The sequence below is a fragment of the Puma concolor genome, chromosome C1 (genome assembly GCF_028749965.1).
Source record: "Puma concolor isolate L17-30 chromosome C1, mPumCon1.1.hap2, whole genome shotgun sequence".
Taxonomy (NCBI): domain Eukaryota; kingdom Metazoa; phylum Chordata; class Mammalia; order Carnivora; family Felidae; genus Puma; species Puma concolor.
In genome coordinates, this window is record NC_141674.1 from 173311233 (window position 1) to 173338278 (window position 27046).

The following is a 27046-nucleotide window of genomic DNA, read 5'->3' on the forward strand; positions in this document are numbered from 1 at the left end:
GGAGATGGGTGAGGGGGGACGCCAGGTCCAGGAACACATTAACCAAGAGTCCCTGTTTTTACCTTCTATCCACTTCCACTCACATCGCCACAACTAAGCCCCCCCACACCACCGCGGCCAGCACCCACCTCCCAAACTACCAACACAAACACTTGTGATCTCTACAAACGAGTGGTGGGGGTGGTGGGGGTGGGTGGGGAACATTTTCTTTCTCTAAGATGCTGGACAGGATCCAGCCTCTACCCTAAAGATACATTAAAAACAAATAAAATCAAATAAGCCAAACCCAAAGGGTCGCAACTATCGAGAGAGAGAGAGAGAGAGAGAGAGAGAGAGAGAGAGAGAGAAGCAGCTGCTGGCACCTGCCTGGATCCGCTGCAGTTGGAAGCGGTTGGCTTTGGTATTGAATTATTAATTTATTTATCCCCCCTCCCCCCTCCCCCCACTCCCCACCGGCAGGCAAGAAATCTCCGTCTCTTCTTTTTCCCCTCCGCCCCCACCTTAGAGGAGTCTCCCACTTGTCAGTCGCGGGTCGCTCTGCCGCCCGCCCGCGGTGGCCGTCGCGTCCCTGGCCCTCGGCGGCCGCGGCGCCGCGCGGGGGGCGTCCCGCTCGCTGGGCGCTCCCACTCGCGCCCGGACCCGCGCGGCCGTGGGTCCCGGCGGCGGCGGGGGGAGGGCGCGGGGGAGGCAGCGGGTGACAGATGTACTCCTCTGACAGCTCTCAGTATCAGCCCAGTGGCTCCCTGCCATTGGCTCAGTGCAATGGACCGGCAACGCCGCTCACTATAATAACACTCATGCCTGCCAGCAGCAGCAACTCCGAGTGCGGGCGCCGCGCGCGGGGGATGCTGCCGCCGCCGCCGCCGCCGCCGCCGCTGCCGCTCGGGCGGCTCCCGCTGCCCGGCTCCGCTCGGCCGCCGCGCCGGCACTGACTCCGGCTCCCCCGCTCGGTCCCGCCGCCCGGCCGGCCCCTCCCAGCCCGCGATCCTCCCGCGGGGCGCGTCGCCCCGAGGCGAATTAGCAGAGAAAGAGCCGGAGAGGGGGAGCGCCGAGAGCATGCGGAGGCGGAGGCGCCTGGGCGCGCTCGGCACCGGGCTGTAGTGGGTCTGTCTCCCCGCGGCGGGCGAGAGAGGCGGCGGTGCGCCCTCGCGCCGGGTCCCCAGCCCACCCTGCCCGGGCTCCGGCGCGCTGCGGCTGCGGGCGCGAGGTGCATGGAAGCGGCGGCTGCGGTGGAGGAGGCGGCGGCTGCCCCATGGAGTGTTACTACATTGTCATCAGCTCCACGCATCTCAGCAACGGACACTTTCGCAACATCAAGGGAGTTTTCCGAGGCCCTCTCAGCAAGAACGGGAACAAAACTCTGGTAATAGCTTGTTTCCCTCTCTCTCTCTCTCTCTCTCTCTCGCCCCCCCCCACCCCACCCCCAAGAGGGCATTTGGACATTTGGAGGATTGAGGTTACCGTGAGATTTTGGAGGTGTCGCGATTCAGTTTGGTTTATAATATATTAATGGATCTGTCTTGTGGGTGTGGGGTGAGAATTAGAGGTAGAAAAACGCTGGAATCTTGAGGAAGCTGGGATCCATGGTTTAGGTTGACACTTCGACGATGCTCTGGACTCCCAGCACCTCATTCCATAATGCTGGAGGTTACCAGAACGTCTCCTCATTTGAAGCAAACTGTGTCAACAGGACCTTCTTTTATTATTTATTTATTTATCTAGAAAAGAGAAGGGCCCTAACCCCGAGTGACCCTCTCACACCTTTTGGCTTAGGAAGCTGAAGGTGAATGGGGATGTGGGTGTCTCCGATGGAAGCAGGGAACCATGTGACTGGTGGCGCGGAGTAAGTGGCGGGATTGAGTGATGGTCTCGAGAGGAGTTCGTATTCCGGCTGTCTCCTGAAGGACTGGCAGCAAACTTCTCTAGTGAGGAGTTGTCGGTACTAAGCTTAACAGAGGGACTCCCAGAACCCCACATCGTCCACTTTAAGCTGTTCACTCGAAAGAGGTTGGAGAGAAGTGTGAAGGGCGAGCACTATGTCACAATAAGAGCCACTAGGAAACATGCCAGACATGCAGAACCCATGCAGTTGCTGGGAGGTTCTCACTGGACCACAGAGCTTCATCTTTCAGCGTCCTAGTAGGAAGAGTACTTCTGATTGGTGGCAGAGGATGTGCTGAGCATTGAGATAGTGCAGGGTAATAGCTCTTACTTTTTCTTCCAGATCCCCTGTTAGCTACAAAACCTCCTTGCCTGACTGGCTCCCATGTATTGTATCTTCTGAGAAGTGTACACTTCAAAAAGATACAAAAGGAAGTAGAGGAAAGGCTCCTTAAGGCTAAGTTCTGCAAGGAGAGCAGAGCTAGAGTAAGGGGGCAATATGAAAATGTATGTATCACTAAAGCCTCGGTCCCTTTTTTTTTTTTTTACAAAGTGGTTACTGAGCCTGAGAAGGTGGAGTAGGAGAAGTTTAAGGACAGACTCATTTAGTCCAAAAGTAAATACAGTATTCTTAATCTCCTTTGCTTTGCATATTTTAAAATATGATTCGACGTAATTTTTTTAAAGCGATGGGATATTTTCCAAAACTGAAAAGTTCTCTTCTAAAGTTTTAGATGAATTCTGGTATTCATTCATTTAAATGAATTCTGGTGTTGATATTATACACTTAATCTTCTTTCTTTTTTTCCTGTGAATCTATTGGAATCCTCCTCTCAGATTTTTAAGATGCAAAGAAGCAGGGTTATTTTGTTACTTTTATTGTTGTGGTGTTGAACAAAAGAAAGTGAAAATACTCTTCTAGGGTCTTCCTTAGTGGAGTATTATGCACAGCAGTAGGCAAAGGCCAAGGGAATTATTGAAATTGTTTTGGTTCTGATTACTTTCTTAAGTAACTCACTGTGTGGGAAGATAAATATTTTGGCGTGGGGGGGACTCTTCAATTTAAAGGAAGTGTGCATCAGTTTGTTTTTTAAATCAAGTTTTACTTGTGGGAAAAAGCAAATTTACTGAAGAAGATCTTTATACTTACAATAATGGTGTAAGTAAACACACAGACACAGTAGAATTCATTAAAAAAAAAAAAAAAGTTGCCAACCCTGAACTTGTTAAAATTCTGATAATCTTGATTTCTTAAGTCAACTTTGGGTTCTAGTGGTGGTTCAATTTGCCTATGCCGATTTGTTTGTTGTGGGTTTGAAGCTGAGCCATTCATTATCATCCATATTGACAAAAGATAGGTTAAAGTCTAGATTTGCCAGTGTAAGTTTGGGATTAAAATGGGTGTTAAAAAGCAGCTATCTAAATGAGATGAATAAATCTAAATATGGGCAACTGTTGGGGCATAAACTGGAATAAGAAGGATTAGAAATTGCTCTTATATTTCTCTTAGTGATAGTAAAAGGACTTACAAGGACTTAGTAGCTAATCCTTCCAGATTGTGTTTATAAACTGCCCAAGTATATATTTCCTGTGTAAGAGATTTACACTGAATAAAATTAGGTATATTTTCATATATGGTCCAACTATATTTGAAACTATTACCTTACAACATAATATATGTCATACATTTGTTTTCTCTATGTGTTCCTAGGATTTTGTTATCAAGGAGAATGAGATTTATGCCTGCCTTTAAGTATAACAGAAGAGATCTAAACATACCCATAAATGAATGTTTTTAATTAAATAGCTATCAATATTTACCTAAAAATGTATTCTTTACAACATATAGGATACTATGAGAACTTAGTGTAAACTAAAAGGTACTACAAGCTAAGTTCAGAAAACTGAACCTCAAAGTTCTCAGAATTAGGAACCCTAAGAAAAAATACAAATATTATCTTAAAAATGTATGTGTACTACATTTTGAATATTTTCAGCTAAGAATTTGTGGTATTACTTTTTAATACCAGTTTCATAGTGTAAAAACTATGAGAGCATTTTTTACTTTCTTGTCTATTTGACTTTAACATATTTTGAATTTTGCCTTTAAAACATCATCACATTTTTGCATTTTGATATATGTATTAAGTTAAAAGAATTTTAATATTTCACTTTTTCTTATTTCAGGAAAGCACACTTAAAACCATTCAGGTAAAAAGTGCTTAGACTTTACCAAAGACATTCCAAATATTTTCAATTACTGAATAACCTAATGGATACTCTGAACATTTTTTTAATTCATATTTTTAAAAGATTTTATAATCTTCAAAAAATATTGAACAATTTAAGATAAGCAATAACTGTTAATACAGTGTTCTTTCATGAATTAAAAGTTACTTATACGATAAGGGTACCTCAGGCTTCAGTGACACTGATTAATTGCTTTAGTCCTAAAATCCAGAATGTAATCCTGCTACTTATACTGAAGAAATTCTCAAAATGTACAGTCTTCCCATAGATCATATTATTCACTCATACATACAATTTTGAAAAGACAGAGATCAAGGCTGCTGTTAATCTTGACGTTATTTCTGAGCTTTCTAATACATTCCTCTTGACAATTTTAACTGAAAATATATAAATGTTCATTTTGCAGGGTCTTACAAGCAAAGAGAAAGGTCATTTCAATTGTCATGATTTCTGTTATAAATATTATCGTATCCGTGAGATAGCTTTAATTCCATGGAATAAGAGATAAACTAATATTTTATTAGTGCTGCAGGATATGTCTGAAAACTTATATAATTTAGTGGCAATGAATAAAGTTTACCATCCATGTATATTCATTCTTTTTCCTTAGATTATCCCTTAGATAGAACTAATATGTATAAAATTATTTATTGGATATGCTGATGTTTTTTTTTTCAATTGTGCCACAACATTTATTTTCCCTAATTATATATTTAAAAACTCTTAATGTAAAATATTTAAATATATATTTTTCACATAGTTTAAATATATGTTCGTTCACTTTTAATATGAAATTTGGAACTTTGGCAATCATTACTAATTTGTTCATTACATTTTATTAGTTAGCATTTTTTTATCTCATAAGAGTATTATGTCTATTTTACTGACTGTGGAATTCAGAAGAAAATGGTGGTCATACAGTAAATCAATATTATAATCTCGATTTCCTAATTCCAGACATATTTCCTTTATAATCTGGATACTAAATTAAGGGGTTCCATAGGAATTGGTGTGTTTATATCCGCACTGATAAAGAGATGGTGTAGGTGTTATCTGTTGTTTGAAGGCACCCTCCTTTTCCACTCACCTTCAGCTGTGGAGAAATAGATTCACAGAATAATTTGAATTCAAATATATTTTAAGTCTCATCCCCCAATATGCTAACATCAATGTTTTCTGTCTGGCCTAAGCTCTGTTTCTGTAGGCTGTCCTCCTTTTCAAATATATTAAGTACCATATTTGGCAGGAGAAGAAGTATTGATTTATTAATCGGTTCTCAACATGTTTGTTATTTAATTCATTTAGATTAATTGAGATACATCAGTTGTAAAGCACTATTCTAGGCACCACCAGCTCTGTGCGAAGTATCATGTGTTAAATATTATGCATTAAGATGTATTCATGTACGCTCCTGTTCATTTTGAATGTGTTGAAAAAATACTCATATATTTTGACATGTTTGCAGGTTTCTTGTCACTCAGGACGTTTTCATATGTATTCATTTTGAAAAGAATGAAAAATTCTGGGTTTTTTCCTTTGTGTATACAGGAACTCACTAAAATTAGGAAAGTCTTTGAAATATACTCTTACGGCCTTTTGTTCTAATTATCATTATCTAATATAGCATTATTACTCATGTCATTTCCTTACACATTTCTATATCTCCAAGGAATGTAATTTAAAAGGTTTCTCCACTCATTGAAACCCACTTACGTGGCACATTTAATATTGTGAATAAGACTAGAGAGACTAGTTGTTGAATTAGTGCTGATGAAAAATTACCATTGTTGGGTTGATATCCTCAAGAAAGGTCAGGGATGAGGGTGGTTTAGAGTGCTATCTTAGGCTATTCCCAAACTTTCCTCTTTATAAACTTGTTCACATAATTAGTCCATGATATATTCTTCCAAATTTCTTTTAAACTATTATATATTCAGTATCAAAGACCATCTTGTGTCTCACTTTTCTGACCTGAAGGTGTCATATATTCTTTGCTATATTTATTTTTTATTGTAGTAAAATCTTTACAAGTGTGCATTTTTACAACACGTTTTTCAAGTAAGGAAAGCAACTTATAATTGAATTATTGATATTATGACCTACTTATGACCTACTCATAAGCAAACAATATTTTAAGGTCAACATTATCAAGTAATACCCTGATACTGACATAGCTTTGTTAGTGCGTTAAATACTAATCGAGTTATTTTTGAAAGCTGAAATTCAAATAGTGATATAATATCTTATCATCACTTCTCAGCTCCTCACCAATATTTTCTAGGTTATTGATGACTGCAATTAACATTTTTACTGAAAATACAGATCAACAAGAGCCTTGGGGATCACCTAGTCCAAGGTCTCCTATGGCTGTAGTCAGGGCCAAATTCAGGCTGACGTAGTTTGTTTAATGTGCACCGTGTTTAAAAATATTTGAGTTTAAATGTCATTCAAAGAAAAATGCACTTTGCTGTCTACACTGCTCTTCGCTGCTACATAGGTTTTTCACTTACTTGCATTACCTTCCTGACAAGTGAAGGCACTTGAATTTCTCACTCCTTGTTTAGTCTGAGAACCAAATTTTACATATGGGGACAGAAACGTTTCCATCATTCTGCATGTGCCCTTTGTTATACCAACTAGTAGGTAGATAATTCTCTTCAAAAAGTTTTGGCATGTTCATATTTTTATAGTATCTATTTGCTATGTATTGGTTGAGCTACTTAAAAGTATTTTCCAGATCATACATCTAGGAATGTTATCACAATAAAGAAATATGTGGATTTGAGGGTGATGCATTTTAGAATTGCAAATTTTGCTCAGGCTGTAGGTATCTTTTCGATAATTTCTTGGTTTGGGTTCTTTTAAAAATTAATATTGAATATAACTTTATTCTTTATATTTTTATTTTTTTTAATTTTTTTTTTCCCAACGTTTATTTATTTTTGGGACAGAGAGAGACAGAGCATGAACGGGGGAGGGGCAGAGAGAGAGGGAGACACAGAATCGGAAACACGCTCCAAGCTCTGAGCCATCAGCCCAGAGCCTGACGCAGGGCTCGAACTCACGGACCGCGAGATCGTGACCTGGCTGAAGTCGGACGCTTAACCGACTGCGCCACCCAGGCGCCCCTGTTCTTTATATTTTTAATAAACATGTTTAGTTAATGTAACATATTTGGAAAATAGTTTTTCAAACATTATACACAGGGGAAATAATATTTTTGATAATTGTAATGATAGCTCAATGTTGAAATAGTTTCCTTCAGTGACCCTGAGATATTACCATTTTAGGCAATGGCTGTATATTTGGAGTTTGAGTAATCCTTCTAGAAAGAAAAACGATAGCAGTTTTAATCTGTGGTGTACTGCGGCCAATATTCATGAAGAAATATGTCTCTCACTTTTTTATATTGCTAACTACAAAAAATAAGAAATATCATTTCATTAATTTTTCTTTCTAAAAAATTTAGCCTGAAACCACCTGATCTATTTTATCTCGTTTTAAATTATTCTTTGGTTCTGAGGAACTATTTACCACTTAGATATTACATTATGATGGTGTTCAACTAGCAAGGTTTCATTAATTTTATAAATGTATTACAGTACACTTTCTATCACAGTATAAGATAAAATGGGGTAATAAATAATTAAAACTTAATCCTAGTTGTCAAAGTAAACAAAATCCATTACTTGATGTAGTACTCTGGACTCTTTCATAATGGTTTGACACCATTAGAAGAAAGTCATATACTTTTGTAAATATAAGAACATTAAATGTATTAAATACTTATGATGACAATGCCATATTCAAATTATAAGAAAATATTTTCTTTCTTAAATAGCTTAGAAAAATGACCTTTGTCGTATTTCATAGCTAGCTTTATGTGTCAACCAGAATAGCATTCAATTATTTAATCAAACACTAATCTTGTTGCTGTGAAGATATTTTGTAGATGTGGTTAATGTCTACAATTCTTTGACTTTAAATCAAAGAAATTAACCTAAACAAATGTGCATGGGTCTCATGCAATCAGTTAAAAGGCTATTAGAGCAGAAACTGAGGTTTCCCGGAGAAAAATTCTGCTTCAGGACTGCAGCATCAAATCCTGCCTTGAGTTTCCAGGCTACTGGCCTGATCTGCAGACCCCCAATCACACAGTCAATTCCTAATTCCCTAGCATATTAACCTATCTATCTGGCTGTCTGTCTGGCTATCTGTCTCTCCTATTAGTTCTGTTTATCTGGAGAACGCTGACTGAAATATAGAGGATCAGTTTATTACAACTCTTTTACAATAAGGCAACTCAATATTTGAAATACAAATCATATTTGGATTTAATAGGAAATGGGTGAAATTGACATTTTAAAACTATTTAGGTTTAAAATTGATTGACCTCATTGTGGAATGTTTCTGTTCCCTTACAAAAAATTATAATAATTTTATTTTATATCTTTGCCTGGATTACAATCTATCCACCATCAATCCCTCTGCTCCCCCCCCCCAAAAAAAAACTTTTATAACTATGTAAAATATACTTATTTTCATCTATTCAGCTCCAACAGATAGTCACACATGCACTGATTGTATCTGGAGAAAATCAGGCTATCTTTAAAAAAATTTTTTTAATGTTTTTATTTTATTTTGAGACAGATACAGAGCATGAGCAGGGGAGGGGCAGAGACAGAGGGAGACACACAATCCAAAGCAGGCTCCAGACTCTGTGCAGACAGAACATGGGGCTCGAACTTATGGACTGTGAGATCATGACCTGAGCTGAAGTCGGATGCTTAACTGACTGAGCCACCCAGGCGCCCCAAGAAAATCAGGCTATCTTTAAATGAGAAAATATTTTAACCCTAATATCAAGAGTGTATTATTTGGTAGGCAGAATTTAAGAAAACAGTCTTCAAAGGGGGCTATGTAAAATGAAGGACTTAGTTTTAAAAAAACAAAAATGTTTTCATAAAAATATATAGAATCCTGTGAATGCCCCTCCAGCTGAAACAACTAGAAACACAATTCTAGTTGAACCAAGTTGGACATATTGGTACTTGCGGGGAAGAAGATAAAGTGCACACTACGGGGAACCTTGGTTCATCTCATGAAGAAGGAATAAGGAATCATTATATAGGATTTGAGATTGGGTAAAGTGATTTTGTAGAGCTTTGATTAAAGCACTGTTTTATTCTGGATACCATAAGAAAGGAGGGTGAATTCTATAATTGGTTCTCTTAGTACTTTTTATCCAGGAGGGAAGGACAGAGTGGGGGTAAAGCTGTAACTGGCAAAAAAGCAGCTCTTGCTCATGTCAGCTGGCAGATGAGGATGTTTGGTAACAAAAACAGTGTTTGTTTTGTCTGTCCTCAAACATGATTGCTGAGTGGTCTTGTGTTTTCTGTTCCATCACGCTCATAGACGACCTTGCCTGATGTTAGTGGGCTGGGAAATTCTTCCTGTTTGATAAGATAATACCCACTTTACTCTCAGATCCAGATAAACTCCTAACCGACAGTTCCCAATGACTGCTTTTTTCTTTCTTAGATACAACATGAGAATGGATAGTTGCAAACAGGTGGGAGGCAAGGCCATCAGCGAAGATAATTTCAAGGAAATGACTTCCAAAGTTGGGGACTTTTAGGGAGGAGGGAGGAAAGGAGAACGGTCAAGAATTATCAAGGTGGAGGGGCACTTGGGCTGCTCGTGGGTTGAGCATCCGACTTCAGCTCAGGTCATAATCTTGCAGTTCAAGCCCCACACTGAGCTCACTGCTGTCAGTGTGAAGCCAGTTTGGATCCTCTGTCCCTGTCTCTCTGACCCTCCCCAACTTGCACTCTCTCAAAAATAAATAAATATTGAGGCACCTGGTGGCTCAGTCAGTTGAACATCTGACTTCGGCTCAGGTCATGATTTCGCAGTTTGTTGGTTCGAGTCCCTCATTTGGCTCTGTGCTGACAGCTCGGAGCCTGGAGTCTGCTTTGCATTTTATGTCTCCCTCTCTCTCTGCCCCTCCCATGTTCATGCTCTGTTTCTCTTTGCCTCTCAAAAATAAATCAACATGAAAAAATATTCTAAAAAATAATAAATAAACATTAAAAAGTAGTTATCAGGGTGGAACAAGAAGGACATGTGTCCTGCACTGGCACATTAATATGAGGATTTGGGAAGATAAAACATCTACCCATCTCTTGAGATACAGGGGAATGTTTTCAAGAGAGACAGATCAGATGGATCAAAAAGTAAAGAGAAACTTCAATCAAAAGTCTAAAGCTAAAGAGATTTCACTGATAATAGGCATTTCAAAATTCAAGAAAGCACAGTCCAAGTGTTTTAGGACATGTGGAAATACAGAGAATTGTGTCATAAAAGAGGATATGAAATAATCACATGGAGATTAAAGTTTAGAGAATGAAGAATTTGGAAATTCTTGGCTTCTTGTGAAACTGACATTATTGAGGATACCGGGTAGGGTAAAATTGGTTTTGATAATCCCAGTACAGGTAGTAGTATCAGGGGAGTGGTGGAGGATAGCAGAGAGGTAGGGCTTCTATGGGGAGCACTCAGAGTTCCTGGGCTCATGTTTGATTCCTTCTGTGAGACTGAATTATACAGGGCTCCACTCTGAGCCTACTCTGAGCCTCAGAGCTTTCTCCTGGCCCGGCTGAAGTGTCATGGCAGAGGGACATGGTTAGTTCTAGTATGTAGATTTCCTCCCATATTCAGCTGCTGGAGATTTAAAGTACTAACAATAATTCAAAGGTTAATCCATCCAAATTGTGTTAACCCACACAAGCCTTGTTTGTGTCTTTCAGATAGGAAACTACATAATTCAATGTAGAGCAAGCAAATTTGGAGAGACTTTGGTACAGCTCTGGAGCTCAGGGAGTTGTTAGGCACCTTAGATGGATTATGGAAAGCAGGAAAGTTTGGGACAATAAATTACTGGGAAAGAAGTTAAGACCAGTTGCTGACAAGGAATGGGTTGAATGATGAGAGGTTTGTACTGAATTATTTTTCCTATAACTGGTCAAGAATAGAAAGAGGGGATAAAATATAGATTCTATCTTTGTTTAATGAAAACATCTCAAGTGACATAGTCCAGTGTCCTCCAAGTCCTCCAGTGCCAGTGGAAATATCGTAAGGTTACCTTTCAAAACTTGATATTTAGCAAATCACCTCTTCTTGCAGAAATGAGACAAAGTACCTTCATTCTGGGAAGAGAATCACTGCTTTCACTCCAGGATTATATTCTTGCATCCAGTTTAGCATGTCTTCATCAAAATACTCACTGCCATACTTACCCAGTGGTTAAAATATAAATACTTTATAACCAGATGGATCTGAGCTCAAATTCTGGAAATACCTCTGTATCAGTGTGTAGTGAGTGGAGTTGTTTGTGACCAAAACCCCAAATATCAACTCTGTATCTAACAGTGTTTTAATTATACACACACACACACACACACACACACACACACACACACATATATATACATGTGAAAACTTCATGAACATATATATATGTATGTGTATATATATATAATATATTAAGCAGCTTAATAATTTCAAAGCCAAAGACTCTTTGATTTTATATATATTTTTCCCACAGTTGTAAGGTGGTTACTGCTCCAGCCATCACATCTACATTCTAATCTAGAAAAAAATGAAATGAGTAAAGTAGGAAGAACAAAGTTGACAGTTCTTTTTAAAAAAATTCCCACCCAACAGTGTTTGCTTATATCTCTTTTGATGGAACAATGTCACAGAACCACTACTAAGTGTAGGGAAGGATGAAAACATGATTTTTTAAAAACGTGATTAATTAAACTGGGAACACATCACTAATCCCAATAAAAGCAGTGTTCTGTTAGTAAGAAAAAGAGATAATTGATGATACCCCAGAAGTCTACCACAACTAGTCACTGGCTTTATGACCTTGGTCAATTTCACCTCTCTCATTATAAATTATATTATGTTTAATGGAGTTGTTAATAATTCTTACCTAGAAAACATGTTGCAGATCAAATGAAAAGTAATTTGCCCAGGTTTGATACATAAGAAACTCTAAATGATGGTAACGATCATAAAATTTTGTATCATAAAACTCCGTACTCCTAAGAAGCTGACTCTTTAGAAAAACTTAGGATTTCTTTTAACTCTCTTCAATAATGATTAGCATAACTGATTCCCTTGCAAGGTCTTGGATCACTGCTGTTCTGGTGTTACAAAATTAATACTTACACTAGGGGGCGGCATAACATTTCCTCTTGCTCTTACATAGACCTGTATGTAGTAAATAATCATGGATTAATAGATTTGTCAAATACAGTTATTACAGTTTTATTAGCCAAAAGTCACTTTAAAATTTCACTGACCAGGAAGTCAGTATGGTCATGTGACATAGGTATGATGTATTTGCCGTATACTCTATTTGTGTATTTCACCACGTAGTTATTTTCTACCTTAGTCACATGTGATGTATGTATCAAAATGGAGCTGACATGGAGTTGATGTCCAACTACACCTTACTAGACTATATTCCTGGCTGAAATTGTGTCAGTTTTCATTACTGAAGTTGATGTTTCTGAGTACTTTTAAGTATCTTCAACCAAATCATTTTGTGAAACTTAATGCCCAATTTATTTTAATGTCATAGTTAATATATAATTAAATTTGATGCACATTTTCATGGAATTACATTATTAAGCAAAATAAAGGTGGACTGTGATGACCACTATTTGCTGACACAAGAATAGAAAAACACGAAATAAATAATATTTGAAATTGCGAAATCTAACATATTGCATTATTGCCACAAGTCACATTACAGAAAAATAGTTGAAAAATGTCTGAGACTCAAATTTCCCACTTTTATTAAAATTCAATGGAATTTCTTCCATACAAATTGGGATTACTTTTCTTAGAGAAAATGTACAGATTGCATAAAATAACACAAACTGTTCTATTTGTTATTAATCACGTGAAATTATTGATGTAACATGAAAGATGCAATTTTTATGGATCAAGACTTGGAGGAGTTTGATAGTATGATACATGCTGCTACTCAAAAACTCAACAGGCTATTTTCATGTAGGGTGATACTAAAAAAATTTCTGATGTAGCATATTCCATATTGCTGTCCTGGAGACCCACATTTTTTAAAAAAAATTTTAATGTTTTTTTTTTTTTTTAATGTATTCTTGAGAGAGGGAGAGAGACAGATCATGAGTGAGGGAGGGGCAGAGAGAGAGAGGGACACATAATCTGAAGCAGACTCCAGGCTCTGAGCTGTTGCTGTCCTGGAGACCCATATTTAAGACAATCTATTACCATACCATTTCACGGTAAAGGGTTATGAAGTAAATAATAGTAGTAGTGGTAATAATAATCATAGTAATAATAATGACAATAATAATAAAACAATTTGTTCCACTTTGTACAGTGCATAGCATAGCTCTAAGCGTAATTTGATGATGTAAGGAAAAAAATTGGAAACCAAGGATATTGTTTACTTATAGTGTTAAACTGGTCTAATTAAAATACTGTATCAATTCAATTAATATATGCTATAGTCACTAATTGTTCTCCTTCCAGGCACTAAACATGCCAACTATTTTGACACATTAATAAAGTGCTAATACAATCCTATCAACTATTGAAACTATAGACTATGTGAGATATTCTTCTCTTTTCTTTCAGCACCCCACATAAGTGTAGTATCTGTTCACGGACACAGGCAAAATAGGCATGCACACATGGAAAAATCATTCTTTGTCTCCTCTCTCACCCCCCTCTTGCTACACCCCCACCGTAGTCCAGAGAAGCAGGGAAGATATTGTTACTCCAGTTTTAGTCTGTCTGCATGTTTGTTTCTCAGGAAGTACATGTAATTCTACTAACAGTTTTGGCCAGGCTAGGGATCAAAAAAATTATTTAGTTGAAAAGTAATTAAGAACTCCACTTCCCCCCTACCTCAGCCAATGAATATAATAGCAGAGGTCTGAAAATAACAGTGGTAATATTTTGGGAAATCTGAAGTAAACTGATGGCCAAAGTTCCACTGGATGACCACAATCCTAGGAATTAAAAACAAATAGAAAGAAGGAAGGGGAAAAGGAGGGTTGGAGTGAGGGAAAAGAAGAGTAAAGAAAGTTAGGCAGTTCTTGGGCAGTTAAGAAGACTGTAAACTGATATAAGAAGATGTATCAATTTAAATAACTGGATGATGGTCCATCCAGATTTGGCTGGGATAATCGCAGCTAAGGTTGTTGTCTTAGAATGCTTAATAATGGTACTACCTTTACCTTTCTGATTTGGATGATAATCTGTATGAGAATCCTTTAAATGTAGAAACCTCCACAGTGATGGGAATCAGTTTGAAATGATTTCCTGTTCTCTAAACTGGCTGAAGTTCTGCATTACTTTAGGATTTGTAGATTCCTGCGAGAATGCTATCTCCAGATGATGACATTAATATAGTACTTGGCTAGTTTTTCAACAACCTTAAGCCTTGTTGTTGTTTCAACAACCCTAAGCCTCAATGATGAAAGGAATGCTGTTATTCTTTTTCCCAGTTTGGGTGTAACTGCATGATGGACAAAGGGTTATTCAGAGGCAGGGCACAGGCACAGGGTCACTAAGAGGTCATCTGTGGCAGATGCAGTAAAGAGGAGAACACTGAGTGTCCGGTGGCTGTGTGTGAGCCAAGCCTTGTCAGTGGAGAGTCCCTGGGGCTCATGAGCCAGCTGCATTGTTCCAAACTATTTAGTGGAAGAATTTTGCCCAAGCCAATTTTGGTTCCTCAACAAGACTCATTCAACAAGGTCACCTTTGAATCTGTCAGCTACCTAATACTATTCCAATACATGTATTTTATGCTTCATGTAATGAGTTAATTTTGGTTATTTTTAGCTGAGAGACCTGACTAGAATTTAGGACGACTGTGGAATTGGCAATTTTTTTCAAGGACATGAGTACTGTGCTGGGTTTTATATCTAAAGACTTTTGACAGTGTTCACTCCCTCCTTTGCTTCTCATCAGTCCCCTTGATGGTTTTCTATAGTGAAAGGTGTTCAGCCTCTGGAATGAGATTTAGGTTTGAATTCTGGCAATGTAACCTGGACCAGGCATTTTTCCTCTTTGAGGTTAGGTTTTTTATCTATACAACATAACAAAATTGTAGTTCATTTAGTCCCTGCTATATACCAGGTGTTATTTGAAACATGTTATGTAAATCATATGTAATTACTGTTGAAATGCTTTAAGATGGGTATGCGTGAACAGCATTATTGTAATGATTAAATAACATAAGGGGATTCTCTACTTCAGAGTCTGATGTTATACGATAAAAGCTATTGTTATTTTTGCCAATATTGATATCTTAAATAAGGCTCGTCCTTCCTCCTTTCTGAAGCTGATACAAGGTCTTGTGCTTTTCAGATAGAACATGAGGGATGCCAAATGAATACTTATTGTAGGTGCTATAGGGAATCCTGTGAAAAATAAGCCAGGAAATTGATCATAAAATTTAGCACCTATATATGACCTATGAGAGGATTATCTAGTTTATTCTATGCAGGAAAACTGAAGTTCTCTGGTGTACAGATTGCAGACTAGATGATCATACTTGTTACCTGAAGATGTAGAAAATGCAACATCCTGGACTTCACTTAATATCTATGGTTAGGGCCCATATCTATCGTTGCTTGATTTCAACCAACTTGTTCCAGAAGGACACTTGGATGTCACACACTCATATTTGACATGAGAAACGAGACTCTTCTTCTTCTTTCTTAGGTTCTCTGTCCAACACTTCTCCTCATCCCACTTCGCCCCCAAATAGAACCTTTAGAAAGCTGGCAGAAATGCATGTTTCATTGTAAGGAAAAATGAAATTTAGAAAAGGTTTAGTTAGAATATAAGGACATAATCTTAAAATTCGATAGAGTCTAACCTCTACAGAACAGATGAAGATGTAAAACCTCATGTTGTAAGCAGAAAATAATCTAGTTCTAGCTTCAGCCTCATGAGACAATTTAGTTAACTTAGCCAACTTCCTTTTCAACCATGCTTTCATGAAGCATGAAGAAATTAGAAGTAATAATGCACATCATAGTATTTAAGAATTTTCAATGTATGCTATTTTCTTCATTCATTGTGTTGAACTACAAAGCAAATGGTTGAGCTAATAGTAAACATCAGGTAATTTACAACATAAAAGACATAAGGGTGAATAACTTTATGAAATGTTGGGTGATAGTACGTATTTTCATGAAAAGTATATGGAGGATTTAACAGTGATAGCTTGGATTTATAAATAAAATCTTATATGCTAATTATATTCTTATTAAATCATATGATATATCTCAATTACCTTTGGTATTAAAATTATTTTATTTTATTTTAAAATTTGGTGTAGGTACTTGTTGTTATGTGTAAGTGATGAATCACTAAATTCTACTCCCGAAACCAATATTGCACTATATGTTAACTAACTGGAATTTAAATAAAAACTTGAGAGGTACCTGGGTGGTCAATCTGTTAAGCGTCTAACTCAATTTCAGTTCAGGTCATGATCTCACGATTTGTGAAATTGAGGTCTGAATCAGGGTCTGTGGTGACAGCACAGAGCCTGCTTGGGATTCTCTCTCTCCCTCTCTACCCCTCCCCCACTTGCATGCTTGCTCTCTCTCTCAAAATAAATAAATATACATTTAAAAATTAAAAAAAATAAATTTACAGTATTGCCCATTTGTTTATCAATAAAGCATTCAATAAAGACATTTTCATGCTTCTTTTTCTTTTTCATATAGGGAACTGGACAGAAGCTAGTTAATTAGATTTAATGAGCTAAATGGCATATTTTATATGTATTATATATTGCACCAAGGTAGAAAAAAGATTAGTTAATAAACTATATGATTTTAGTAAAATTCAGAGCTTAAGATATTTTTCTAGTACTTTCAATTCACTTTGCAATTTTTCTTCCTTCAGCTTTTTTCACTCCTAGTGTTTGCAGTCTTCTGTTTAGTAACTATTAAGAGTAATGGAAGTTCTCAAACCAAAGCAGATAATGAATTATTTGTAAGTCGTTTATAGCTGAAAGAGTGCCATCATTTTCTAGGATATATTATTGGGTTTTTCATTTATAGGAATAAGATAAGAGAAACTGTCCATTTTCTAATCACTGGGCTTTGCAGCACACATTTGTCAAGGCTTGGCTTTCAGCTTTAGATGGTTCATAATATGTACGTTATCCTCCTGTCTTTCTCAGATTATTTTCAGGGAGAATACAAGAAAATGAAAAGATCTGAAACATTTTAATATATTTTTTGGTAAGATGTGGGTGCTTCTAAATTTATTTTCTCCTAATTGCTGGCTGTGCTGCAAAGAAGAGGAATGGGGGATGGGCAGGGCAAAGAGAAAAGCACCTTGTAATGTGTCAACAGAAAGGAGCCTTTGAGCGGCCCTTTGGTGTTATTTGTAAGGAGCTTTCTACTATCTCTATCCTCATCAGTTTGGCCCAGTTCTAAACTGTGTGTGTGTGTGTGTACATACAATAACGATAAAAGGTCTAAATGTAGTTACAAGCTTCTGGGATATCTGAAGGGAATAGGAATATTATTAAGGATTAAGGATGATTTTATGCTAAGAAAATATAGTAACATTTTGAAGTAGAGAATAAAGACAACATAATTCATTGCAAAACAGAAGCTAGAAACAAAAAGCATATAGCTAAAAGTGATAATAAATATCCATTGAGTGGAGACTCACAAGATAATAGCATAGCCCTACATCACATTGCTTCTAACTTCATATTTTGATTTGATTATGTATTCATAATACAAGAAGAATATGATTTTTAATCAGGCAGGTACCATTATTATCTACATTTTACTTAGGGAAAACTTAAGATAATCTAAGGTTATTGCCAGAGACTATAAAAGCTGTGAATGGTTCAGCCTAATTTTGTCTTAAGTTGTGTTTTAGTCACAACCTCAATAAGTGTAGTTAATTATGTTAATTTTATAATAATAATGCTTTAAGCACTTCCATTTTACAAAGAATAAGAGATCAGTTAATTATACAATAGAAATTTTATATATTATTTACAAAATACATACTTTACATTCTACCCTTAAAACAGTTCATGAGGGGCACCTAGGTGGATCATTTGGTTAAGCGTCAGATTCTTGATTTTGGCTCAGGACATGATCTCACAGTTCGTGAGTTCTAGCCTCACGCTGGGTTCAGTGTTGACAGGGCAGAACCTGCTTAGAATTCTCTCTCCTCTTCCTTCTTTACCCTTCCCCCACTTGTGCTCTCTCTCTCTCTCTCTCTCTCAATAAATAAACTTAAAAAAAGTTCATGGTTAAATCTATATGTCAGAAAAATATATTAAACTAGAAATCAACTACATATTTCCAAAAATAAGTCTACAGGTATTCCCGGGGATATGCATATTTTTGCCTTTATAAGTTTTAGTTTCATATCACATGATATATAGGTTTGTCAGAGAATCAATAATGAATACTTAGCCCACTAAATTAAAAATATGAACTATTAAAGACAGTTTGTATGCAAACTTTTGAAAAGTAGAGATAATCACATTTAACATAACTTGTTGAGCTATTGCCTATCAATCCCTCATACCTTTTTGTGTGCCAAATGCTGCACACGATAAAATTACAGTTCATTAACTTTCTTTAATACAAGTTAAAAGGAATGGGGCACCTGGGTGGTTCAGGTAAGTGTCCTACTTTGGCTCAGGTCATGATCTTGCAGTTCACGAGTTCGAGCCCTGCATCGGGCTCTGTGCTGACAGCTCAGAGCAGGAGTCTGCTTTGGATTCTGTGTCTCCCTCCTTCTCTCTCTGTTCCTCCCCTGCTTTCACTCTGTCTCTCTCTCTGTCTCAAAAATAAATAAAGATTAAAAAAAATTTAAAAAGGAACCAATTGTGTGGCAGAGATGCCTCCAAATGTGAAGCAAAATACATTGCTTTATTTTATGCTAAAAATTTGCTGATTTTGAAAATTGATTTATAAAAGAGAAGGGGGTGAGCCATGACTTTTACCAGAAGGAATACCACCAGTAAAAAATAAGGTTATATTGCTGACAGTAGATAGGAAGCTAAGTAATCTGATTTTTTTGTTTTAGCAGTTATCTGTCTTCAAAAACTAACAAAATGGACTCATGTGTTTATTTGTCAAATATGAATTAAACACGATAGTAACATTATCTGATGATTTTCCCTTTCTCCTCTAGTAGTTGCTCAGTCATCAGGGCATGGAATCACACCTATTCTCCTTGCTTGAGCCTGTTGAAAGTCATACTCAAGTAGACTATAATAACACTGTAAGTGGAGAGGCCGGAAAAGAGACTTTAAAAATGGAAGACAAAAAATAGTAAATAACTTGTGAGATATAATAGACATTTTACAGAGGAGTGTTTTAATTATTGGTAGGGTGAAAGGTGTCATTAACCATCTGATCAGTTTCATAGGCTATAGACATGAACCTCCTACTAATATTTTATGATTTCAGAATCTCAAAATAGGTAAATTATTATTTTCAATTATAGCAAATGTTTAATAAGAAGATATTTCACAATTGAATATTTGGGTTTTTAATGGATTTTATTTTTATATGTTTAATTTGAGTGTTTATTTAGAAAGAGAGAGCATGAGCATGAGAGCATGAGAGAGAGAGAGAGAGAGAGAGAGAATCCCAAGCAGGCTCCATACTGACAGCCAGTAGCCCAATGTGGGGCTTGATCCCACTAACCCTGAGACCATGATCTGAGCCAAAATCAAGATGCTTAACTGACTGAGCCACCCAGGGGCCCCAAAGATTTATTTTATTTTCTTTTAAGACAGAGGAAAAGAGACAGCATGAGGTGGGGAGAGGGGTGGGGGAGGAGAGAGAGAGAGTGAATCTTAAGCAGGCCCAACGCTCAGCTCAGAGCCTGATACAGCCTTGATCCCATGAGCCTGGGATCATGACCAGAGCTGAAATCAAGAGTCGGACCCTCAGTTGACCAAGGAATCCAGCACCCCTTGTATATCTTTTATCTGTATTTCTAGGTGGATGAGTTGACCTGAGTTAAAGAGTATTGGATTTAGAATTTGAAGATTTAGTTCTTACTTAATTATTCTGTCTACTTAAGACTTAGTTTCTGGACAATATGTATAATGTTTGCAAAAGTATATATCTGCTCTGGGATACATGTATTCATTTATTTCTACATTCCTATAACATATTTATTGATTATCTCTATGTGTCAGATTCTATAATGTGTCTCTATAATAGACACAATTAACACAATGGAAGGCAATAAGGATTTGGTTCTTTGTTTCTAGAATGCATTGTCTTATGCAGTGGTCACCGAATTGGAGTATATGAAATATGCTAGCAAGTGTACAAATTGCTTTACATGGAACAAGTAGAAATACTAAACATTGTCTTTATATGTGTGATTATCTCATTTTAAAATGTTTTATAATATTTTATGCTATATAGAAATGCATGTATTTATTTGCTTATTAGCTTGAAAGTCTTGCTAATAGGATTGTGCCATCAAATTCAGTGACTGAATTAGTATAAGGGAAAAGAATCAAATGAAATGAAAAATTTTATAGCCAAAGACAATATAATTTTTAAATATTGATTTACATTTTTTTTTGGCTGGAACATTTTGAAACATTACATATGTGAAGTCCCCTGTAGTTTTGCAGTTAAGCATCAATATGAACATAGTGTGTTTTAGACACATTTCCAAGAATTTTGTTTGAATTAACATTTTATCTTCGCAGCAACCCTGTTTGGAAAGTAACCTGATTGTATCTAACTTACAAGTGTCATTCAAATTCAGGTAATTTGTCTCCAGAGCTAGAGTTCATATCCACTACGCTAGCCTGTCTCTTACACGTCAGGTTCATTGATAGAGTGCAATGATAATGGCAGATCTGGAAATAACTATAGTATTAATAGCTTTAATCCATTTTTCATTATTTACATCTTTACATTGTGTCATGAGACATGTCAATCTTTCTTTTGCTGTAAGGTATGTCTTTCCAACAACATTGATTTATAGTTTTCTGATTGTATTCTTTTAAATTTCTGTTTGAATAGTCATCAAAGATTGAGTCAATCCTTGCAATGTCCTGAGAGCACTACAGCTTGACATGGAAAAATGGAGCCTATTAAGATAAATTCTCTGCACCAATAGGAACCTCAGTTTTATACTGAATATTAATATAATATTTTAAATTATATATAAAATGCTGAATGAAAAACCTGCTTACCTTTTTCAATAGAGTTCCATTTTTTTAATTGAAACTGATTCATATCATATATACTTTGGGGTGCATCAAACTATTATTTTCATTTTTATGTCAATTTTAATAATGCATAAATTTTCTAATTGAGTTACTTTCAGAAAGCACCGATAGTTTTATTTATTTTGTATCAAAACCAAATACAAAGAAGTGTTTCCTATGAGTTAACTTGTATGGTATGTTCATTTATTCAAAAATGGGTAGGGGATTCTGGATGGCTCATTTGGTTAAGTGTCTGACTCTTGGTTAAACTCAGGTCATGATCTCTGCGTTGGTCTCACTGACAGCAGCAAGTAGTTTTCTTGGGATTCTCTCTCTCTCTGCCCCTCTCCTTTTCTCTCCCTCCCTCTCTCTCTCTCAAAAATAAATAAATGAACTTAAAAAATATCTATTAGACACTATTGTGTAAGCAGATATTGTGGGGTAGGTGCTAGAAATGTAATAGTGAGCAAAAAACACACAAGTCTCCTGCCTTCATAAAACTTATGGTTTAGCAGGTGAGGTAGGTGTTAATCACTAAACATATTATGTTAGGTTTGCAGGGCGGCCATAACACAGAACCACAAATTGGGTAGTTTGAAATAACAGAAATTTATCTTCTTACAATTTGATGCTAGAAGTCAGAAATCAATGTGTTGGCAGGGCCATGCCCAACCTGAACCTGTAGGGGAGAATCCTCTCTTGCCTCTTCTAGCTCCTGGTAGCCTCAGGCTTTCCTTGGCTTGTGACAGCATTACTCCAATCTCTGCCTTCATCTTTACATCCTGTTTTACTTTCTGTGCCTGAGTGTCTCTATATCTTCACATGTGTGGGTCTCTGCTTCTTGTCTTGTAAAGACACAGACCATTACTGGATTAAAAGCCCACCTTATTCCGATTGAATTTATCTTAACTAATTACATCTGCAAAGACCCTTTTCCCAAGTAAGGTCATTCTGAAATACTGAGGATTAGAGCTTCAACACATCTTCTTGGAGAATACAGTTCAACCCATAATAGGTTCATTGCAAACTACGTTAAGTATCATGAAGGAAAGGTACAACCAGAATGAGAGCATGTACAATGGGGAACAGATCGAGTGTGGAATGTAGGGATGGCTGTATAAATCATAAGCAGGCAAAGGTGGAAGAAGGTGGGGTTCAGCAGAGAAAATGGAATGGACATGTGGCTTTTGAAGACAGGAAGCTTAGCATTTCTGAGAAACTGAAGGAAAGCCATGATGGCTAGAGATTTTAGAGTTGGTAAGAAATTGGTGGTGATGGGAGTGTGCATAGGTCCAGAAATTTCAATATTTAAGTTTCCTTTGGAGGTTTACTGAAAAAAAATGACCTGATTGTATCTTGAAAACATCACTCCCACTCTTGGGAAATATTAGATGGGGAGACTATAACAATGAATGCAGATACACCAGCTAAGGGTCAATTGTAGCAGGGTAAGCTAGAAATGGTTTGGACTAAAACAATGTATTTTGAGATATGTGTTCAGATTTAATATACATTCACTAAACAGAATCAACAGGATGCATGATAAGTAGTATTTGGGGAAGGAAGTCAAAATATGTGCCAAGAATGCTCCTGAATTACTCTCCCTGTAGCACTGTATGAGTATCACTCACTGGCAAAGAGGTAGCAATAGTAAATATTGTTAAGTGTGTTTTGAACATGTTGAGCATTAAGTGCTTTTCACAAATATTTCAGGCATGTAGTTAAACATGTGGATTTAGAGGTCACAAATAAGGTCTTGGTTAGGATATATATTTTAATAGTCATTGGTCGTCCTGGCCTCATTCCAGTTTCTTGTGCTTTCCTATTTCTACCTGAGGAGCAGAGCTGGGATTTAGAAAGAACTCATAATGTGCACTGTATTAAACAATCTCTGGACACAAAAGCTAGACTTTTATGTTTTTAATGAAATAAGTTCCATCATCATTATAAATTCTCAGTGGAAAAGACAATTCTTAAAACTTGGGAGTTTTACGTTGACACTGTTTTTAGTTAATTTTTAAATTCATTATTTTTTCATTCCTTTTTATCTTCTATTATTATTATTATTTTGGAGAGAGAGAGAGAGACCGCCAGGTGGGAGTTAGAGGGACAGAGGGAGAGAGAAAGAGAATCTTAAGCAGGCTCCACGCTCAGAGTGGAGGCCAACACAGGGTTCGATCTCACAACCTTGGGATCAGGACCTGAGCTGAAATCAAGAGCTAGGGACTCAATCAACTGAGCCGTCCAGGCACCCTCTTTTTATCTTAAATTCTAAAGGAGAAAGCTTGATATCTATCCATAGACATTCCTTTTCACTACATCTGGACAGATTATCAATGATACTCAAAAACAAATGTTCTCTGGGAGATGCTTTTCAGGTCTGTACTACTAAGTGTACCTGAACGATACAAAAAACACTGGATATGAAAGAGGTAATTTATTTGTAGAAGGTGTGTGTGTGTGTGTGTGTGTGTGTGTGTGTGTGTATTTTACCATCAACTAAGAGTGAATCACTCTAAATTATTCTCTAGAGACTAATTTACATGAATAAGAATAAAAGAAAACTAAGAAAGGAAAAAGGTGTAGAACTGGGAAACAGATTTGAAAGAAAATCTTTAGTAAATGGAATGCCATTCAATTATTGCCTGTAAAACAAACTAGAAAATAGCATTTGAAGGAAGGTTGTCCACATGACAAATATGTGATACTGCATTGACAAACCAGGAATTGGAACAATCTGTTCCCTCTATCAACAGCAGCACTATACAAACTAAAAGCCATATGCTATTAAGCAGGCAAATAAGTCATTCTTATTATGTGTTAGAAAAGTGAGTAATGGGTATATGAACAATGATTACTTTGTAGTGTACAATTCTTGTTCTAGTCATGGTAGATGACTAAAAATATTTGAACATTGTTAACTGTTTCTTAATTGAAATCTGTATAATAGTGACTATGTAATAGTTCACCCTCAAAATTCAAAAGTAAATGAATATTTGCATAAAATATTAAGAGTATGAAATACTGGTGAGTTATGAGATACTAGAAGTAAATTTTTTTAAATAAAAACCTGACATGAAATGAAAACCAAATGTGTATTTTAATACCTACATGAAAGAAAAACCAAACTGTCAAACATAAAGCAAACAGAGAAATATTCTCTAATTATATACCGTACCTCTTGCTTTGGATAAAGTTGTCATATTCAGAAGAATAGTTAACAAGATTTGGAAAATATCCAAAAATTATTCCAGATTTACCAAGTATTTTGTGCCATTCTATTAAATGCATTAGATTTCAATCAAGGACACATCATAATTTTCATATTTTTTATGTTACTTGTTCCAAGAAATAATTTATTGATTTTGAGTATGTCTTAGGATCAGATTAATGGTTATGAAAACCATGCTAAGTTTTCATAAATGATATCTCCTAAATATTACAATAATACACATTTTTTAAAGATAACATCTAAACCCATCATTTAACACCCATGGAAGTCTATTACATTTAAAAGTATCATTGTCATTACACTGTCCACAGTCTTGAAGGAAAAAAAAAAAAAAAAAAAAGAAGAAACACATACAACACATCCCTCATGTAATATGTGCCAAAAATCAATAGCAATATTATGAAAGATATTGTCTGGTAGATAGGTGAAATAAAAATCATTACTCAGATTATAATGTTCCACTGGGCCCCAAAATTTGAGTAAAGAATCTGAGTTTAAATGGAAAGAATAATCAAGAGGCATTTATGGAACAGTATAAAGAAATCAATGTGTTTATTTGGACAGTCAGTCAAATGGGCTAAGGATTCTTAGATGTAGCTGACTGTTCCAAGAGTCTTACAAGCATGTTAGGATTCCCCATAATTGATTGACAACAGTAGTTAAAATAATGTTGTTCCATTGATCCATTTGCAATTATCAGTAGATTAAAGCAGTTTTGGGTCCTATTTTGTTCAGTTGTTCTTTCATGTGATGTTGATTAAAACTACTCTAAGAACTGTTGCACAACAATGTTAATGCACTTAATGCCTATGTATGTTTCAGAGTGATTAAATTGGTGAATTTTCTATTGTGTTTATTTTACCACAATAAAAAGTAAGCCTCAAACTACTGTAATTCTAAATTCTGGGTGTAAATACAATGCTTCTAGCCTTCTGTAAAAGTTTCTTATCTCACTTTGGTGCAGATATAATCTTAGCTATCTAAATTCCAGTATTCCCATTAAAATATATATGCATGTCTGCATATGAGGAAGGTAGTAAGTCTGTATCATATTTTCTCAGACCATCAGCAATGAATATAAAAGACTGCCTTCATGTGCCAACTTGGACTACTTACAATCTGAAGAAGATACACACTTTCATAAATTTTTAAATTATTCATGATGCAGGTTCCAGGTTGTAATTAAATTATGGAACTCCCTATGTAGTGTTCTAACACCTAGAATACTATAGTAGATTTCTTTCCTTCTATGAAGGACCACTCTACTTTTTTCTTCCTGAACTTCTAGACACCTATTTTCTATTTGTTTTAGTCATGTAACATTCTTTATGAAAAGCTAGTCATCATCATTTGGAATTGATTTCTGTATAGTATTGACATGTATAACTAGGCAGCATAGCAGCTGACTTAATTAATGATAAGTAATGCTATATTACAAAGTTTGAAAAATCTATGACTTTGGGAATAGAGGTGAGTGGATGGCATGTAATCTGCGTCTGTGTATTGGGTTTCAGTATTATATTGCTTATAGCAATAAGTGATGGTTCCATTTGCGTTGGGAATGTTCTATTGCTTCTAATTATTAAAACAAGTAGTGTACTTCGATTATATCAAAAAACACTCATGATATTATCAGAACATTCAATTTTTTTAGGTGTCTAGGTTTTTAATTCAAGAACATCCAAATGGCAGTGTTAAGGATCAAGCTGATAGGGGTGGAAGGGCAGACATAATAATAAGTGGGGTTTTTTTCTCTTTACTGAACATCAATGAGAGGAATATAATTTTAAAATTTACATTTTATAAAAATGTTGGTTACTAGATTATAAAAAACTGTTAAAGACTTATTGCTTTCCTATCTTCTTATTTTCCACACAAAAAAAATCCTATGTGTTAAAATTTATTGGAAAATTATAGTCAACTTGAAACTTTAAAATTACTGTACAATGTGATATTTTATACTCAGATAAAGAACAGTCATCATCTGGATCTGTATTATCAAAATAATCTGGAGAAATGACTTACTATTTTTATTACATAAATATTAACACAACATAAATAAGTTGTTATATAATGAAAAAGAGAAGGTGCAGATGAATGGAAAGATAGTTAAATAGCTAGATTAAAAGGTACAGTTTTGGGGCACCTAGCTGGCTCATTCGGTAAAGTGTACAACTCTTGATCTCGGGGTTGTGAATTTGACTCCCACATTGGGTCTAGAGATTACTTAAAATTTAGGTCACTTGGGTGGCTCAGTTGGTTAAGCATCCTACTCTTGATTTTGGCTCAGGTCAAATCTCACAGCTTTATATCAGGCTTTGTGCTGACAACACAGAGCCTGCTTTGGATTCTCTCTCTCCCTCTCTCTG

At 36.3% G+C, this 27046-nt stretch overlaps 1 protein-coding gene across 1 annotated transcript in view; it reads left to right on the top strand.

Moving 5' to 3' along the window:
* Window positions 1-1137: 1137 nt before the first annotated feature.
* ZNF804A (zinc finger protein 804A) overlaps window positions 1138-27046 on the top strand; it is a 286887-nt gene continuing 260978 nt past the window's right edge. The window contains exon 1 of the mRNA XM_086719104.1: window positions 1138-1363. Coding sequence (XP_086575230.1) covers window positions 1253-1363 — 111 coding nt within the window. The 5' untranslated portion in view covers window positions 1138-1252. The remainder of the gene's footprint in view (window positions 1364-27046) is intronic.